Here is a 20,183-nt window from a genome sequence, read left to right on the forward strand (position 1 = left end):
CCTATTATTCAGTGGTAAGTTATTTGATATGGCATGCCTTAGAAAGAAAAGTTATGTTTCTCCAAAAATAGCTTTATTCTGTTGCTTGTGCTTCATGGCATATTACATTTCCACATCATTATTAAATCATATTAATCTGAGTGAATAAATATATGAATTATTCACACAGAAGGAAAGAAACTTCCATCACCAATTGAAGTTATAAAACAAGACAGTTTGATTGAAGATGTGACAAAAAAAGATAAAGAACAGCCTGAAGTTAAAGTAGAACCAATTATTGTAGATTCAAGTAAATCATTAACTGAAACAGTTTCTAAAGAAGTTGAAATTTCTAAAATCTCAGAAATAACTTCCAAGGAAGTATCTGAGAAAAGTCCAGAAGAAATATCTATCAAAGTTTCTGAAGATATAGCTAAAACTGTTGAAGAGCCTGAAGAAATTTCAAGTGAAATTTCTGAAGAAGTACTGGAGAAAATCTGCAGAGAAGTTCCAGAGAAGGCTTCTGATGAAATTTTTGAAAAAGTGAAAGAAATTTCTGAGAGAACTTATGAAGAAGGACCTCCATTATTGTCTTCAGAAAAAATTCCTGAAGATCTTTCTAAAAAAATATCAAATGAAATTTCAGAAGAATTATTTGAAAAAATTAGCAGAGGAATTCCTGAAAAAGATGCAGAAGAAAGTGTTAAAAAAACAGAAGTTTTTGAAAAAATATCACATATTTCACCTTCCAAGGATATTAGTGAAGAAGCTTATGAAGAAATTCAAGAAGAGATATTTAAAAAAGTTATCAAACATGAACCTGAAAAAGTATCAGAAGAAGTTTTTAAAAAGCTATCTGATGATAATTTAAGTGATAAGTTATCTGATTATTCAAGCTCACAAATTATTATTAAAGATGAAAAGGATGTTCAAGATAAAACTTCACCAGAACACATGAAGGAAGAAACAGTTACCAAATTAGTTATTACTAAAACAGTTACAGATGGAGATCTTTTAGAAGATTTGCAACAAGCATTTCAAGATATAAATGTTTTGCAATCATCTGATGAAGGTATTTTTTTAATTTGCAAGGAATTTTCTGAGTTTAACATAAATATGTAATATATGAAGAAAACATAATGATTATAAGTTACAAAAATAAAAATTTTAAGTAAATTTGATAGTCCAACAAATAGTTTTATATTTGGAATATCAAATTTATAATAGTTAACACATTATTTGCTATTAAATATTATATCAATTTGAACAGCAAGAAAATGAAATTTAAAATTTATTTTTAATCTTTATAAATTAAAAAATGGAAGAAAATCTATTTTACAAAAGTGATTAAAATAATTAAATGGATTAGTTGAATAAAAATGCAAAAAAATTTGTTGCTTATATATTTTTCGTATATTGAAAAATATGAGAGTAGAATATAGTAAAAAATATGTATATTTGTTTTATACTTCTCTAAATTTATATTTGGAATGAATTAAATTATCAGCTAGCAATGACTGTTGTATTATTTGTCTGAATTTATTATAATGATCTATACAACAATTAAGGATCAATAATTTTTTATACATACAGGAAAAATTATTAAAAATAAAATAATTTTTTTATCTAATGGCATTATGATGATGTGTTCACTAAGACAATTTTATTTTGCTTTTAAATATAGTGTTAATTTTAAAAGCCTTATATTTTTAATGTAAGATTATACAATAAATATGTCTATAAGTAATTTTATTAAATAAAAATATTATAGTATATTTAACAAAATTATAAATATAAAAATTTAAATAATCTCATCTCTTTTTGAATTTTCTAAAATTTAAATTATAAAATAAAATAATACTTATGTATCCATCATCAAAATTATTAATTGTAGAGAACTTATCTTATAAAAGAAATTTATCTTATTACAAACTGAAAATAAATCGTTCGTGTAAATATATGTTGACTTTTTGATATATTTAGTATAAATTTATATATCAGATAATGCAATTTTTATCCAAAGTAAAAATAATAATAATTTTTTTAATTTTAGAAATTGAATTTTATTTAAGAGGAATATTTTTGAATCTCATAATTTCCAAATCAAATAAATGAAAATAACATACTACTCAGTTTTATAATTGCTGCATTAATTTAATATACTGACTTTTTTCATAAACGAATTTGTTGTTGTTTTTCAATAAACTTAAAATATTATAAAAAAATAACAAAATTATTTCAAAATGCTAAAATTATTGTACATTAATATAATTTTGCAAGAAAACAATAACTTATAATTTTTTATTATTTTAATTAATTATTATTTTTAAATAATATACCATAATTTTGTGTAGATGATGATGTATAACTTGCACTGCTGTGTACCCTGCAAAAAAAAATTTAAAACAGAAAAAAAAACACTATATACACCACACTTCTAAACACTTGTAAGCAACATAATTTCAATTAAAATAGCTGATGCTATTTTGCCTATTAAAAATACATAGAATAATCTAAATGTTTACAAATAACACACCTTTCTCATACTTCCAGCAATGCAAAATTATTATCACAAATTGTTTCAGCCTCTTTTAGGGGCTGGCTTTCAGTTACCAGCATTGCTTATCAAACATCGACTAAGACTTGTTAAATTTCTGGGAGTATGAGAAAGGTATGTTACTTATACCATAACTGGTTCCAACTTTCATAAAGTGATGATAAGAAATTAAATATGTCTTCACATCTCTGCCATGTCCACTGACCAGGAACAAACAGTCTTCACATCTCTGCCATGTCCACTGACCAGGAACAAACAGTCTTCCTGTACAGAGATGACCTTTTATTAGAGGTTACACCTCTGCAAAAATATTTAACTGTTTTAGTTACATCTAGAATGATGTAATGAAACTTTTATTTTTTTACTAGTGTTCCATATGCAGAATTTGATTAATATTGTATGCCAGCTTTGAGGTGTGATAATTTATTTAACAGATTGTATTTGAGATGGACCTGTCTAAACTTCATTGTGTTAAAAATACAAATAGGCTTTTTATTGTTTCACTTTATTTTTGTTTTATTTATTAAATACATAAATATTATTTAAAATCTAATAATATTCTGTAATAAACTTGGTGTTTGAAGAGTCTGGAATCAAGATGGTTCAGAGTAGTAGCATTTTCTATATGATGGGACAGGAATGATTGCTTCACCAGGTCTAGTAAATAAGTGGAATTGCCATAAAGGAATTGCCATTAATATCATTGTTGATTTTGCTAAGAAAGTTGCACACAAACTGTATCTAATGATATGTATTTAAGAATTGATCACTTAGATCTCATTTACTATAACAAATTAACATGTACTAAAATTGACAATTTGCTTCTAAATAGTGCTCTGGGTATTATTATTATGCAGAGAAGGTAGAATTACTGGAAACTTTTCAGTTTTCAAGATGCAGATTTAACTAAAAATGTCTGATAAAATCAATTAAAATATGGTTTGGTGTAGAGAATATGAATACAAGAAAACTAAAGGAATAGACTTATATGCCTTTATCTTTGGGGTTTTGGAATAATTATGATGGCAAATGAATATTTTTGTAGTGCACAAAGGATTTGCACATCTTCTAAAGATGCTCTTGTTAAATTTAAAGAAATAAAAAACTGTTTAATGATTTCATAATTGCAAGTTAAAACAGATAATCTGTATTATTGCATAACACACTTCCATTTTCAAATTGACTTTTAAACTCATTTATGAGTCATCTGCACAAAATTACGGTAATCTTTTTTAAATATAATTTAGTTAATTTTTTTAAAATATAATTTATGACAATTTAAATCAGTTTTATATTTATNTAATAATTGATATTTAAAACCATATTCATGATAACAATAATTTTATTTAAAAAAGCATAATAATTTTCCTAAATTTTATTGGTTTGTATGGAAAGTTCATAGCGATTTTTAAGAGAAATAAAAGAAACTGTTTTAAAACAAAAAATATACTTTTATTCCATTATGTATGTGCCATTGTTTTAATGACGTGTTGCCATCTACAGGGGAACTTCATATACCCTCTTTATAGAAGTTTCCAGTTTTTCCTGCAAAAAACTGATCCACATGGTTTTTGCAAGCTTCCAAAGATCAAAGAGTTTTTATCATGAAGGGAATTTTGCAGAGAATGGAACAAATGGTAGTCCAACGGGGCAAGGTCAGGTGAGTATGGGGAGGTGGGGTAAAACATCCCTGCCTGGCTCCAATAATTTTTGGCATGTTTGTAAAGACGTGTGCAGTCTGGCATTATATTGGTGAAACACATTGCCTTTTCTATTGGCCATTTTCGTACATTTTTCTTTAATTACCATGTTCAGTGTATCCAATTGGGAACAATACTTGTCAGAATCAATTGTTTGATTTTGTGGAAGCAGATCGTAGTACAGGATTCCTTTCTAATCCCACCAGATGGTGAGCATGACCTTCTTTGGATGAAGACTGGCCTTTGGAGTTTTTCATGGTGGTTTGTTTTTCTTACCCCATGATTGTTTTCAGATGTTGTTATAAATTATCCACTTTTCATCATCTGTCACTAAATGCTTTAGAAAAGGGTCATTTTCATTTGGTCTTTCAAGAGAATCACAAATGGAGATGCGATTCAGTAAGTTCTTTTCTGTTAAGTCATGAGGTTTCCAAATGTTGTAACAATTCACGTATTCGAGCTTCTTTAAATGTTGAAATACAGTACTGTTTGATGACTTCATTATGTCTGCGATCTCTCAAGTTGTGCAATGAGGGTTTTTATCCAATAATGCTTTGATCTGGTTCTCTTCAATAACTGGAGGTCTTCCTTAGTGGGGGCATCTTCAAGGCTGAAATTACCCTTTTTAAATTTTGCAAACCACTTTCGAACAGTTGATTCTGCTACAGCACTTCCAAAATAAACATCACATATTTTTTGCTGTTTGTACAGCATTTTTGCCTTTACAATAAAAAAAAAAAAGAAACAAGTGTCAATAATGCATGTTGTTCACATCCATTTTTTGAAATGAGACAAATTAAACAATATTTGAATAATCTTAATGGGTTTTTTTTTGTAATGGATGGATTTCTATGAGTTTCAACTATAGATAGTTGAAACTCATAGCTATCTATGAGTTTCAACTGTTAAAACTCATAGGCTATCTATCATACTCATCTATGTTAAAACTCATAGGCTGATTGGATTAATAAATTTTTACTGCTGTATCATATGAACAAATTGACAAATGAAAAGAATATCATAATATTTATTGGTTTCTATAATTCTAATCATTTTCGCATCAATCAGTGTCTCAACTGTTGGCTATCAAAAATCGCTACGAATGTTCCGAACAACCCAATATTAGGATGTTATTTTAAAAATGAATAAATAACTATTATCTTTCATAAAATTACATTATATGTAAATCTAAGGCAAATATCATATAGCTGTCAAAATCTTTTATCAGCATTATAAAAAAATTTTTTCTTATGGTTGTTTTACTAATATAAAATATGCAATTAACTTTTTATATAAAAGGAATTATAAAAATTTTACTTCTACTAATATCATTCACATTATTTTATCCATTCTAATTTGCATAATAAAAGTCAACTTACAGTTATGATTGTCTTTAGTGTGATGGTCTCATGATAGTTAATATTTGTTATCTACAAATTTTTGTCTGAAATGATTATGATTATTCTTTGCTCATGATCTTTTCATCCACCAATTTTTGTTAAATTTTATAATGCAGTTTTCTTGCAATCTTGAATATGTAGCTGTCTTACTTATTAAAGTTTTAAATATTGTTAAATTTCTAACTTGTTAGATGATAGTATTCTTATGTAAAAATATTGTTCTTGGGATAACTTTAATAAGAAGTAGGAACAGGAAATATCAACGATATTGAATAGTGATGAGAAATATTGTAAGTTTGTAAGGAAACAATAATTATTTTAGAATATAAAAATCTCTACTTGTTAATAATGATTATTAAATATTTCTATATGAAACTTAATAAATGAATTCTAAGAACATTTTTTTTTTTTTCAATAGACTAACTTTTTATAAAGTATTTGTTAATACATGAACTTGAGATATTGAAATTCCATTGGTCTAATTCTCTCTAAATTATTATTAGATCATGTTTAATACTTTCCATATTATCTTAGCAATTAAGCCACTTAAAGTTATTATATTTATAAATTGTAAACTTATAATTTCCAAATATCTGAAATAATTTCTGAAAATGAAAATTACTTTAGTTGTAAAATATACATGCAATGTTATTTTTATATCATAATACAATTTTTTGAAAAAATGTTACAAAGTTCAATACTTTTTTTAATTTTTTTTTATTAAGTAAAGCTGAAAATGAACTTTAGTTACATTTGTATAATATAAAATCAGCTAAATATAAGTGCAAAAATTTAAGTCATTTCTATATATTGGAACAATAAATGAAAAACTCTTTAAATAAATAAATAAATAAATCAGATAACTATTTATTTCAAGTAGTCAACACTTGTAGTTATAATAAAAGCAATAAAATAAACATGTTTTTGCCAAAGTTCTGACTGTATTCAACTTTGCTCTGCACAAGATTAATGAACTTTTCCTATATATAATCTGACACCTGAATCTGAAAATCAGAATTTGTTTGGACAAATAGTGTGCTAAAGAACATGGAAAGAAATCAAGGCAAAGGTGGCGAGCACAGCCATAAAATTGCTACATATTGAGAAGTTGATCATGGGATTGAGAGAAATGATTATATTCATTTTGTTACAGCATCTTATTTATGTTGGATTAGATGCTTTCATTAGTATTTCCAGGTCCTAATATATGTTTACAACACAATTGGCAAACAAGTTGGTGGCAGAAAGGCATCAACAACCTAATTCCAGCAGCTTATGCAATACCATCTTACATATAGGAGAACTTCAAAACTTCTGTGCAGTGTAATTCAGTAAAGTATACATAATTACTGTACATTATATTGTGCCAAATGAACATTGTTTCATTAGAGGTAACACATGTTTGTATGTTTAATAAATTGTGTGACTGATGTATATTTTTTTCCACAGGCTAATGCAAGGAAAGTGTACCTAGAAACAGGTTTTTCAAACTCAGAACATGTGTATAGCTTTTGTGACTCATATCTATACAGTACACATCTGGAAAATAAATATTACAGTATAATATAACTTACAGTATTGTGTTTAAAAATAATTCTGGATTAAAAAGGTTTTTGTTTTTCATTTTAACATACAGTAGAATACATATATTGATAACATATATACATGAATTAATGTAGATTTTGTACAATAACATGTTCATTAATGTTTTTGAAAGTTTTTCAATTATTCTTAACACAATAGTCATGCATTGTACAGTATCATCTTTAGATTAATTAAAGAGCATGTATAAGCAAATCAGAAGCATACAGCAGTATGCACTTGTCTCAGCAGCAAAGTCTCAATATTAAGACTGTATATACCATATCAAATTTTGCAAAAATATGTGATAATTTGACATTTTTGATAATTCAACATCATTCTGGTCCTGTAAATGTTGGATTAATAAATTTTTACTGCTGTATCATATATATTTTGCTTTAAGAAGAAAACATATTTTTTATTAAAATTGTTAGCTATTTGCGATGAAAAGTTGTCTGATTTATTTGTTTATGAACATGTCAAGTTTTGTGAATTTTTTATGGATCTTTCTATTATCTATAATAATGGATATAGTAGAAGTTTAAAGGATCGATTAATTCTGGTAAATATTGTCAAAAAGTGACTAATAAAGCTTAGTTTTTTTTAGATATAATAATCAACAAATATTTTTGAAATTGTTTCATTTGTATATTTTCTAAGTTAATGGCCTATAGATTATCTAACGTATTCAATATTTAAAGATGATAATTTGGGGATTAAAGTTTTTGTAAGTTTATTAAAAGTTTAAAAGTTTTTAAATCAAATTTTGGCATTTATTTTGATTTAATTAGCAAATTTTTTTTTAAAAGATAAAATCATTTTGTTAATGATATAGACACATGAACACAAATAAACAAACACAAACATACAAATCATTTATTATTTTAAGAAGTAGTGATAACTATATAAAATATAAATTAATTGAATTAATAGTAAATATATTTTACAGGTATCTCAAGTCAAAAGTCAGAATAAATTTTTTCAATAGTGTTAATAAGTAATTAAGTTCTTATGCACTTTAAAATTGCAATGAGGATATGGTTGGTTCTGTTTATATAAAATAAAAACAATAATTTTTTCCATAAAACAAGTTTTACAGTCAAAAGTTATACTGACAAAAATAGTGAGTTAAATTCTGAGCTAAAAATCACATATCAAAAAATAAAAATTAGAGAATGTTGAAGAATAGCCATCTTTTATTCAAAAAACTTGTTGAATGATGGCTTAACACATTGTTTTTATTGAGAGATGCAATTTTACTCTTTTGGAACTCCCTGATTTCAAGTTTTCATATGCATGGTTCAGAGTTTAAGATTCATTTAGTAGTCTAGTAAATTAATCTTTCCTTATAGACCCTTATGTTTTACCTATGGATGGTAAAATAGCTGTCTTCCCTTCAGTCGGCTGTCTCTGCATTTATTATTATTTCTAATGGACTGAAGATAGCCAAGTCCAGAGGCTGACACAAATGTTTGCTGTTCAGAGACAGCAATATGGATTGAATGTTAATACTGATTGCACTGTTTTAAAATATTGATAGGAAAATATGTTTATGGAATTGCAAAATTGTACTATGCTTTTTAACAATAAAGATAATCATACTAAATCATAATAAGCATATATTTTATACTAAGAATAAATTTATTTTTCTATGCTTGTTACATATGGTTTTATTTTGTACAAAACTTTAAGTTTTTCATTTTTAGTCTACAAAACTTTTATGAACAGATTATATAAATTTTGAAAAATAAATAATAAGTAAATATTTGAATAGTAGTAGTTTTTGAAGTTTTCTGGAATAAATAAAATTATATTAAATAATTTTTTAAAGAAAAACTACTATTTTTATATTTTAAAAGTTTTTAATAATGTTTCAGTATAAATGAATATATTATTTTTTCAATTTAAAACTATTTATTCTGACTTTTGGCATATTACATATCTTATTTAATATTTACAAAATGCAATCAGCTAAATTCAAGAAGTCCTGTTTTATACAAGATAATCTTTTAGAAGTAAGACTTCTTGAAGTAAAGCTAGCTGATCACAGTTTGTGAGAATTAGATTAAGAAGTCAATCTAAAATTAAGGATTATATTTTACATGTATATAATTTTATTGTATTTAATTTTTTTAACTTTTTTCATCCATTTTATTTAGCTCATGCTTATTTAATTTTGTTTGCTTTTAATAAACACTAATCATTCAAAACTTAAAAATGCTTATATAGAATTAATTTAATTTACATAAATGCTAATAATTCTAACATAAAAATCAATATATTATAATATGTTAACCCAGTTCTTGATATTAATATTTATTCATTTATAAATGGATATTAATTTGATTACTAATTTAGAAAATAATAATAATTTTGAAGAAGTGATTATTGAAAATATAATTTAACCATTTACAAATTATCACAAATAGATATTTTTTGAAAATTGTGTTATGAGTTAAGTATTTGGTTTTTTTTATTTAAATAATAACATAAAAATAAACTTCCCAATAAATCTGGATCTATAATTTCTGAAATAATTTATTCAATATATCACTGAAGAAAAGGAAATTGCATCATTCAGTATACAATTGTATTTATTTGAATTATGCTTTATATATTTTTTTTCTTTCTTACTTGCAAATTAAGTTATACATTTGCTTTTTGTTAACCAAAATTATTTTCTAGTTGAAATTAAATTTTTTTGCTAAGCTATTGAATATTTAATTCTGTCATGCTTCCTATTATTCAGTGGTAAGTTATTTGATATGGCATGCCTTAGAAAGAAAAGTTATGTTTCTCCAAAAATAGCTTTATTCTGTTGCTTGTGCTTCATGGCATATTACATTTCCACATCATTATTAAATCATATTAATCTGAGTGAATAAATATATGAATTATTCACACAGAAGGAAAGAAACTTCCATCACCAATTGAAGTTATAAAACAAGACAGTTTGATTGAAGATGTGACAAAAAAAGATAAAGAACAGCCTGAAGTTAAAGTAGAACCAATTATTGTAGATTCAAGTAAATCATTAACTGAAACAGTTTCTAAAGAAGTTGAAATTTCTAAAATCTCAGAAATAACTTCCAAGGAAGTATCTGAGAAAAGTCCAGAAGAAATATCTATCAAAGTTTCTGAAGATATAGCTAAAACTGTTGAAGAGCCTGAAGAAATTTCAAGTGAAATTTCTGAAGAAGTACTGGAGAAAATCTGCAGAGAAGTTCCAGAGAAGGCTTCTGATGAAATTTTTGAAAAAGTGAAAGAAATTTCTGAGAGAACTTATGAAGAAGGACCTCCATTATTGTCTTCAGAAAAAATTCCTGAAGATCTTTCTAAAAAAATATCAAATGAAATTTCAGAAGAATTATTTGAAAAAATTAGCAGAGGAATTCCTGAAAAAGATGCAGAAGAAAGTGTTAAAAAAACAGAAGTTTTTGAAAAAATATCACATATTTCACCTTCCAAGGATATTAGTGAAGAAGCTTATGAAGAAATTCAAGAAGAGATATTTAAAAAAGTTATCAAACATGAACCTGAAAAAGTATCAGAAGAAGTTTTTAAAAAGCTATCTGATGATAATTTAAGTGATAAGTTATCTGATTATTCAAGCTCACAAATTATTATTAAAGATGAAAAGGATGTTCAAGATAAAACTTCACCAGAACACATGAAGGAAGAAACAGTTACCAAATTAGTTATTACTAAAACAGTTACAGATGGAGATCTTTTAGAAGATTTGCAACAAGCATTTCAAGATATAAATGTTTTGCAATCATCTGATGAAGGTATTTTTTTAATTTGCAAGGAATTTTCTGAGTTTAACATAAATATGTAATATATGAAGAAAACATAATGATTATAAGTTACAAAAATAAAAATTTTAAGTAAATTTGATAGTCCAACAAATAGTTTTATATTTGGAATATCAAATTTATAATAGTTAACACATTATTTGCTATTAAATATTATATCAATTTGAACAGCAAGAAAATGAAATTTAAAATTTATTTTTAATCTTTATAAATTAAAAAATGGAAGAAAATCTATTTTACAAAAGTGATTAAAATAATTAAATGGATTAGTTGAATAAAAATGCAAAAAAATTTGTTGCTTATATATTTTTCGTATATTGAAAAATATGAGAGTAGAATATAGTAAAAAATATGTATATTTGTTTTATACTTCTCTAAATTTATATTTGGAATGAATTAAATTATCAGCTAGCAATGACTGTTGTATTATTTGTCTGAATTTATTATAATGATCTATACAACAATTAAGGATCAATAATTTTTTATACATACAGGAAAAATTATTAAAAATAAAATAATTTTTTTATCTAATGGCATTATGATGATGTGTTCACTAAGACAATTTTATTTTGCTTTTAAATATAGTGTTAATTTTAAAAGCCTTATATTTTTAATGTAAGATTATACAATAAATATGTCTATAAGTAATTTTATTAAATAAAAATATTATAGTATATTTAACAAAATTATAAATATAAAAATTTAAATAATCTCATCTCTTTTTGAATTTTCTAAAATTTAAATTATAAAATAAAATAATACTTATGTATCCATCATCAAAATTATTAATTGTAGAGAACTTATCTTATAAAAGAAATTTATCTTATTACAAACTGAAAATAAATCGTTCGTGTAAATATATGTTGACTTTTTGATATATTTAGTATAAATTTATATATCAGATAATGCAATTTTTATCCAAAGTAAAAATAATAATAATTTTTTTAATTTTAGAAATTGAATTTTATTTAAGAGGAATATTTTTGAATCTCATAATTTCCAAATCAAATAAATGAAAATAACATACTACTCAGTTTTATAATTGCTGCATTAATTTAATATACTGACTTTTTTCATAAACGAATTTGTTGTTGTTTTTCAATAAACTTAAAATATTATAAAAAAATAACAAAATTATTTCAAAATGCTAAAATTATTGTACATTAATATAATTTTGCAAGAAAACAATAACTTATAATTTTTTATTATTTTAATTAATTATTATTTTTAAATAATATACCATAATTTTGTGTAGATGATGATGTATAACTTGCACTGCTGTGTACCCTGCAAAAAAAAATTTAAAACAGAAAAAAAAAACACTATATACACCACACTTCTAAACACTTGTAAGCAACATAATTTCAATTAAAATAGCTGATGCTATTTTGCCTATTAAAAATACATAGAATAATCTAAATGTTTACAAATAACACACCTTTCTCATACTTCCAGCAATGCAAAATTATTATCACAAATTGTTTCAGCCTCTTTTAGGGGCTGGCTTTCAGTTACCAGCATTGCTTATCAAACATCGACTAAGACTTGTTAAATTTCTGGGAGTATGAGAAAGGTATGTTACTTATACCATAACTGGTTCCAACTTTCATAAAGTGATGATAAGAAATTAAATATGTCTTCACATCTCTGCCATGTCCACTGACCAGGAACAAACAGTCTTCACATCTCTGCCATGTCCACTGACCAGGAACAAACAGTCTTCCTGTACAGAGATGACCTTTTATTAGAGGTTACACCTCTGCAAAAATATTTAACTGTTTTAGTTACATCTAGAATGATGTAATGAAACTTTTATTTTTTTACTAGTGTTCCATATGCAGAATTTGATTAATATTGTATGCCAGCTTTGAGGTGTGATAATTTATTTAACAGATTGTATTTGAGATGGACCTGTCTAAACTTCATTGTGTTAAAAATACAAATAGGCTTTTTATTGTTTCACTTTATTTTTGTTTTATTTATTAAATACATAAATATTATTTAAAATCTAATAATATTCTGTAATAAACTTGGTGTTTGAAGAGTCTGGAATCAAGATGGTTCAGAGTAGTAGCATTTTCTATATGATGGGACAGGAATGATTGCTTCACCAGGTCTAGTAAATAAGTGGAATTGCCATAAAGGAATTGCCATTAATATCATTGTTGATTTTGCTAAGAAAGTTGCACACAAACTGTATCTAATGATATGTATTTAAGAATTGATCACTTAGATCTCATTTACTATAACAAATTAACATGTACTAAAATTGACAATTTGCTTCTAAATAGTGCTCTGGGTATTATTATTATGCAGAGAAGGTAGAATTACTGGAAACTTTTCAGTTTTCAAGATGCAGATTTAACTAAAAATGTCTGATAAAATCAATTAAAATATGGTTTGGTGTAGAGAATATGAATACAAGAAAACTAAAGGAATAGACTTATATGCCTTTATCTTTGGGGTTTTGGAATAATTATGATGGCAAATGAATATTTTTGTAGTGCACAAAGGATTTGCACATCTTCTAAAGATGCTCTTGTTAAATTTAAAGAAATAAAAAACTGTTTAATGATTTCATAATTGCAAGTTAAAACAGATAATCTGTATTATTGCATAACACACTTCCATTTTCAAATTGACTTTTAAACTCATTTATGAGTCATCTGCACAAAATTACGGTAATCTTTTTTAAATATAATTTAGTTAATTTTTTTAAAATATAATTTATGACAATTTAAATCAGTTTTATATTTATTTTATAATAGGAGGTATTAGAGAACACAAAATATAATAATAAAATTGAAATTATACAATGCAGTTGAGAATCAAATTCTTAGTTTTACAGTTACTTATTTAGCAATAAATGTGTTAATTATCTTGATTTTATAGTTTAATGTTAGTATTGAAATTCTTTCAATTATACTGAAAAGTTATAATAAATAATAATTTAAAATTAATTCATAATTAAAATAATATTCTATAAAATACAATTTATACCAAGATTATCATTATGAATAGGTCAAGTGCTAAGTATTAAAGAAACCAAAACACCACCACCATCACCAGCAGAAAAGAATGCAAAAGGTACTAAATTATCAAATAAAGTAGCAATAATAATGTCTTTCAATTTTTTAAATTCATAAGAATATTATTTATATTTATGTAACTTTTTTAGGAGAACAGGAAACATCTGTTCAAGAAAAAAAAGAGGTTTTAGAAGATGGGACAATAAAACATGTTGTTACAACAGTTACTAAAACCACAATTGTGCAAGGTTTGTTGAAATTTTTAAGTTATCTTGCAAAAAGGATTTATTGACAAAATTAATTCTCCCAGTGACAAAATTAATTTAAAATATTTCAAAAGGAAAATGTATTTGCAGCAAAAATTGGTACAATAGTTTTGTGATTATCTGGTTGATCAATATTGTCATATAGTTTTTTATATATACAGTACAGTATTATTAAATAATTATAATGTGTAAAAATGTGATTGCAAATGTTTTCATAAAACATAAGGTAATTGTAAGTGTTTTACTGGCTTACTTTTGTTGAAAATTTTGTATTAAAAATATTAAAATATTATTAAGTATACCATTAAAATTATAGCTGAAAAAGAAATCACATACGTGAGACATTGATATGCTTGATGTACAGGAAGTACTTTATCTTCGATTACCATGTTACTTGGTTCAGTCATCTGCCACATTAATCCAGATAATCACAAGTCTGCTGTAATTTAAATGTTTGAATTATTTGATTTTTACATAATTTATATTACAAAAAATTTCTATCATATTTAAAATTTATCATAATTTAACTTTGGTCTTTAATAATATAGATGGAGAAGAACTTCAATTGGATAGAGATCAAATTGCAAAATTAGTTGAATCGGAAACGTGGCCATCGGGTGAAATGGACACTAGCCAAGTTTCTGTTTCGAGTTTGCCAGAAGATGAAAAATCTGAACCTACTACAGCAACAATGTCTAGCGGTACTACAGCTGAACAAGATATTTCATCTGCAGATGGAGACAAACCTCAAATAGAAACTCGTGTTGAAGAAAAAGGTAGATAAAATGCTTAACTTTATTATGAAAATATATGAAATGATTGATGTACATTTATAAAATTAAAAAACAAAATGTGATACAAAAGTTTATTTCAAGAAAAAATACCATAATTTAATTAACATTTTGCTATACAAAGCATTCATTTCAATCAATAAATATAACAGTCCTTTGTAAATAATATGAACACTAAACCAATTAGTAAAGAAGCCATTCAGTATTTACTTAAGAGTTTTGGAGTTTATCCGGTTTGTGTTGGTGAGTTCAGATTGATTTCTTTTTGAAATTTATGTTTAATATTAAGAAGTTTTATTATAAGTAAATTTTAATAATTAACTAACCAAGCTACTTAAATTTGTCTTTATATATCTTTAAAAAAATGTATCTTATAACTGTAAATGTTAGAAAATAATAAATTANGTTAATGGCCTATAGATTATCTAACGTATTCAATATTTAAAGATGATAATTTGGGGATTAAAGTTTTTGTAAGTTTATTAAAAGTTTAAAAGTTTTTAAATCAAATTTTGGCATTTATTTTGATTTAATTAGCAAATTTTTTTTTAAAAGATAAAATCATTTTGTTAATGATATAGACACATGAACACAAATAAACAAACACAAACATACAAATCATTTATTATTTTAAGAAGTAGTGATAACTATATAAAATATAAATTAATTGAATTAATAGTAAATATATTTTACAGGTATCTCAAGTCAAAAGTCAGAATAAATTTTTCAATAGTGTTAATAAGTAATTAAGTTCTTATGCACTTTAAAATTGCAATGAGGATATGGTTGGTTCTGTTTATATAAAATAAAAACAATAATTTTTTCCATAAAACAAGTTTTACAGTCAAAAGTTATACTGACAAAAATAGTGAGTTAAATTCTGAGCTAAAAATCACATATCAAAAAATAAAAATTAGAGAATGTTGAAGAATAGCCATCTTTTATTCAAAAAACTTGTTGAATGATGGCTTAACACATTGTTTTTATTGAGAGATGCAATTTTACTCTTTTGGAACTCCCTGATTTCAAGTTTTCATATGCATGGTTCAGAGTTTAAGATTCATTTAGTAGTCTAGTAAATTAATCTTTCCTTATAGACCCTTATGTTTTACCTATGGATGGTAAAATAGCTGTCTTCCCTTCAGTCGGCTGTCTCTGCATTTATTATTATTTCTAATGGACTGAAGATAGCCAAGTCCAGAGGCTGACACAAATGTTTGCTGTTCAGAGACAGCAATATGGATTGAATGTTAATACTGATTGCACTGTTTTAAAATATTGATAGGAAAATATGTTTATGGAATTGCAAAATTGTACTATGCTTTTTAACAATAAAGATAATCATACTAAATCATAATAAGCATATATTTTATACTAAGAATAAATTTATTTTTCTATGCTTGTTACATATGGTTTTATTTTGTACAAAACTTTAAGTTTTTCATTTTTAGTCTACAAAACTTTTATGAACAGATTATATAAATTTTGAAAAATAAATAATAAGTAAATATTTGAATAGTAGTAGTTTTTGAAGTTTTCTGGAATAAATAAAATTATATTAAATAATTTTTTAAAGAAAAACTACTATTTTTATATTTTAAAAGTTTTTAATAATGTTTCAGTATAAATGAATATATTATTTTTTCAATTTAAAACTATTTATTCTGACTTTTGGCATATTACATATCTTATTTAATATTTACAAAATGCAATCAGCTAAATTCAAGAAGTCCTGTTTTATACAAGATAATCTTTTAGAAGTAAGACTTCTTGAAGTAAAGCTAGCTGATCACAGTTTGTGAGAATTAGATTAAGAAGTCAATCTAAAATTAAGGATTATATTTTACATGTATATAATTTTATTGTATTTAATTTTTTTAACTTTTTTCATCCATTTTATTTAGCTCATGCTTATTTAATTTTGTTTGCTTTTAATAAACACTAATCATTCAAAACTTAAAAATGCTTATATAGAATTAATTTAATTTACATAAATGCTAATAATTCTAACATAAAAATCAATATATTATAATATGTTAACCCAGTTCTTGATATTAATATTTATTCATTTATAAATGGATATTAATTTGATTACTAATTTAGAAAATAATAATAATTTTGAAGAAGTGATTATTGAAAATATAATTTAACCATTTACAAATTATCACAAATAGATATTTTTTGAAAATTGTGTTATGAGTTAAGTATTTGGTTTTTTTTATTTAAATAATAACATAAAAATAAACTTCCCAATAAATCTGGATCTATAATTTCTGAAATAATTTATTCAATATATCACTGAAGAAAAGGAAATTGCATCATTCAGTATACAATTGTATTTATTTGAATTATGCTTTATATATTTTTTTTCTTTCTTACTTGCAAATTAAGTTATACATTTGCTTTTTGTTAACCAAAATTATTTTCTAGTTGAAATTAAATTTTTTTGCTAAGCTATTGAATATTTAATTCTGTCATGCTTCCTATTATTCAGTGGTAAGTTATTTGATATGGCATGCCTTAGAAAGAAAAGTTATGTTTCTCCAAAAATAGCTTTATTCTGTTGCTTGTGCTTCATGGCATATTACATTTCCACATCATTATTAAATCATATTAATCTGAGTGAATAAATATATGAATTATTCACACAGAAGGAAAGAAACTTCCATCACCAATTGAAGTTATAAAACAAGACAGTTTGATTGAAGATGTGACAAAAAAAGATAAAGAACAGCCTGAAGTTAAAGTAGAACCAATTATTGTAGATTCAAGTAAATCATTAACTGAAACAGTTTCTAAAGAAGTTGAAATTTCTAAAATCTCAGAAATAACTTCCAAGGAAGTATCTGAGAAAAGTCCAGAAGAAATATCTATCAAAGTTTCTGAAGATATAGCTAAAACTGTTGAAGAGCCTGAAGAAATTTCAAGTGAAATTTCTGAAGAAGTACTGGAGAAAATCTGCAGAGAAGTTCCAGAGAAGGCTTCTGATGAAATTTTTGAAAAAGTGAAAGAAATTTCTGAGAGAACTTATGAAGAAGGACCTCCATTATTGTCTTCAGAAAAAATTCCTGAAGATCTTTCTAAAAAAATATCAAATGAAATTTCAGAAGAATTATTTGAAAAAATTAGCAGAGGAATTCCTGAAAAAGATGCAGAAGAAAGTGTTAAAAAAACAGAAGTTTTTGAAAAAATATCACATATTTCACCTTCCAAGGATATTAGTGAAGAAGCTTATGAAGAAATTCAAGAAGAGATATTTAAAAAAGTTATCAAACATGAACCTGAAAAAGTATCAGAAGAAGTTTTTAAAAAGCTATCTGATGATAATTTAAGTGATAAGTTATCTGATTATTCAAGCTCACAAATTATTATTAAAGATGAAAAGGATGTTCAAGATAAAACTTCACCAGAACACATGAAGGAAGAAACAGTTACCAAATTAGTTATTACTAAAACAGTTACAGATGGAGATCTTTTAGAAGATTTGCAACAAGCATTTCAAGATATAAATGTTTTGCAATCATCTGATGAAGGTATTTTTTTAATTTGCAAGGAATTTTCTGAGTTTAACATAAATATGTAATATATGAAGAAAACATAATGATTATAAGTTACAAAAATAAAAATTTTAAGTAAATTTGATAGTCCAACAAATAGTTTTATATTTGGAATATCAAATTTATAATAGTTAACACATTATTTGCTATTAAATATTATATCAATTTGAACAGCAAGAAAATGAAATTTAAAATTTATTTTTAATCTTTATAAATTAAAAAATGGAAGAAAATCTATTTTACAAAAGTGATTAAAATAATTAAATGGATTAGTTGAATAAAAATGCAAAAAAATTTGTTGCTTATATATTTTTCGTATATTGAAAAATATGAGAGTAGAATATAGTAAAAAATATGTATATTTGTTTTATACTTCTCTAAATTTATATTTGGAATGAATTAAATTATCAGCTAGCAATGACTGTTGTATTATTTGTCTGAATTTATTATAATGATCTATACAACAATTAAGGATCAATAATTTTTTATACATACAGGAAAAATTATTAAAAATAAAATAATTTTTTTATCTAATGGCATTATGATGATGTGTTCACTAAGACAATTTTATTTTGCTTTTAAATATAGTGTTAATTTTAAAAGCCTTATATTTTTAATGTAAGATTATACAATAAATATGTCTATAAGTAATTTTATTAAATAAAAATATTATAGTATATTTAACAAAATTATAAATATAAAAATTTAAATAATCTCATCTCTTTTTGAATTTTCTAAAATTTAAATTATAAAATAAAATAATACTTATGTATCCATCATCAAAATTATTAATTGTAGAGAACTTATCTTATAAAAGAAATTTATCTTATTACAAACTGAAAATAAATCGTTCGTGTAAATATATGTTGACTTTTTGATATATTTAGTATAAATTTATATATCAGATAATGCAATTTTTATCCAAAGTAAAAATAATAATAATTTTTTTAATTTTAGAAATTGAATTTTATTTAAGAGGAATATTTTTGAATCTCATAATTTCCAAATCAAATAAATGAAAATAACATACTACTCAGTTTTATAATTGCTGCATTAATTTAATATACTGACTTTTTTCATAAACGAATTTGTTGTTGTTTTTCAATAAACTTAAAATATTATAAAAAAATAACAAAATTATTTCAAAATGCTAAAATTATTGTACATTAATATAATTTTGCAAGAAAACAATAACTTATAATTTTTTATTATTTTAATTAATTATTATTTTTAAATAATATACCATAATTTTGTGTAGATGATGATGTATAACTTGCACTGCTGTGTACCCTGCAAAAAAAAATTTAAAACAGAAAAAAAAAACACTATATACACCACACTTCTAAACACTTGTAAGCAACATAATTTCAATTAAAATAGCTGATGCTATTTTGCCTATTAAAAATACATAGAATAATCTAAATGTTTACAAATAACACACCTTTCTCATACTTCCAGCAATGCAAAATTATTATCACAAATTGTTTCAGCCTCTTTTAGGGGCTGGC

The 20,183-nt window shown here is 24.3% G+C and overlaps 1 protein-coding gene across 1 annotated transcript in view; it reads left to right on the forward strand.

Moving 5' to 3' along the window:
• LOC111613455 (titin-like) overlaps nt 1-20,183 on the forward strand; it is a 90,957-nt gene that overhangs the window by 43,637 nt on the left and 27,137 nt on the right. Inside the window, exons 12-19 of the mRNA XM_023354812.1 lie at nt 170-569; nt 648-1,051; nt 10,124-10,523; nt 10,602-11,005; nt 14,054-14,119; nt 14,211-14,309; nt 14,876-15,103; nt 17,758-18,651. Coding sequence (XP_023210580.1) covers nt 170-569; nt 648-1,051; nt 10,124-10,523; nt 10,602-11,005; nt 14,054-14,119; nt 14,211-14,309; nt 14,876-15,103; nt 17,758-18,651 — 2,895 coding nt within the window. The remainder of the gene's footprint in view (nt 1-169; nt 570-647; nt 1,052-10,123; nt 10,524-10,601; nt 11,006-14,053; nt 14,120-14,210; nt 14,310-14,875; nt 15,104-17,757; nt 18,652-20,183) is intronic.

The sequence above is a fragment of the Centruroides sculpturatus genome, unplaced genomic scaffold (assembly GCF_000671375.1).
Source record: "Centruroides sculpturatus isolate CEXI.00-Female unplaced genomic scaffold, Cexi_2.0 scaffold1988, whole genome shotgun sequence".
In the NCBI taxonomy this organism is placed as follows: Eukaryota; Metazoa; Arthropoda; class Arachnida; order Scorpiones; family Buthidae; genus Centruroides; species Centruroides sculpturatus.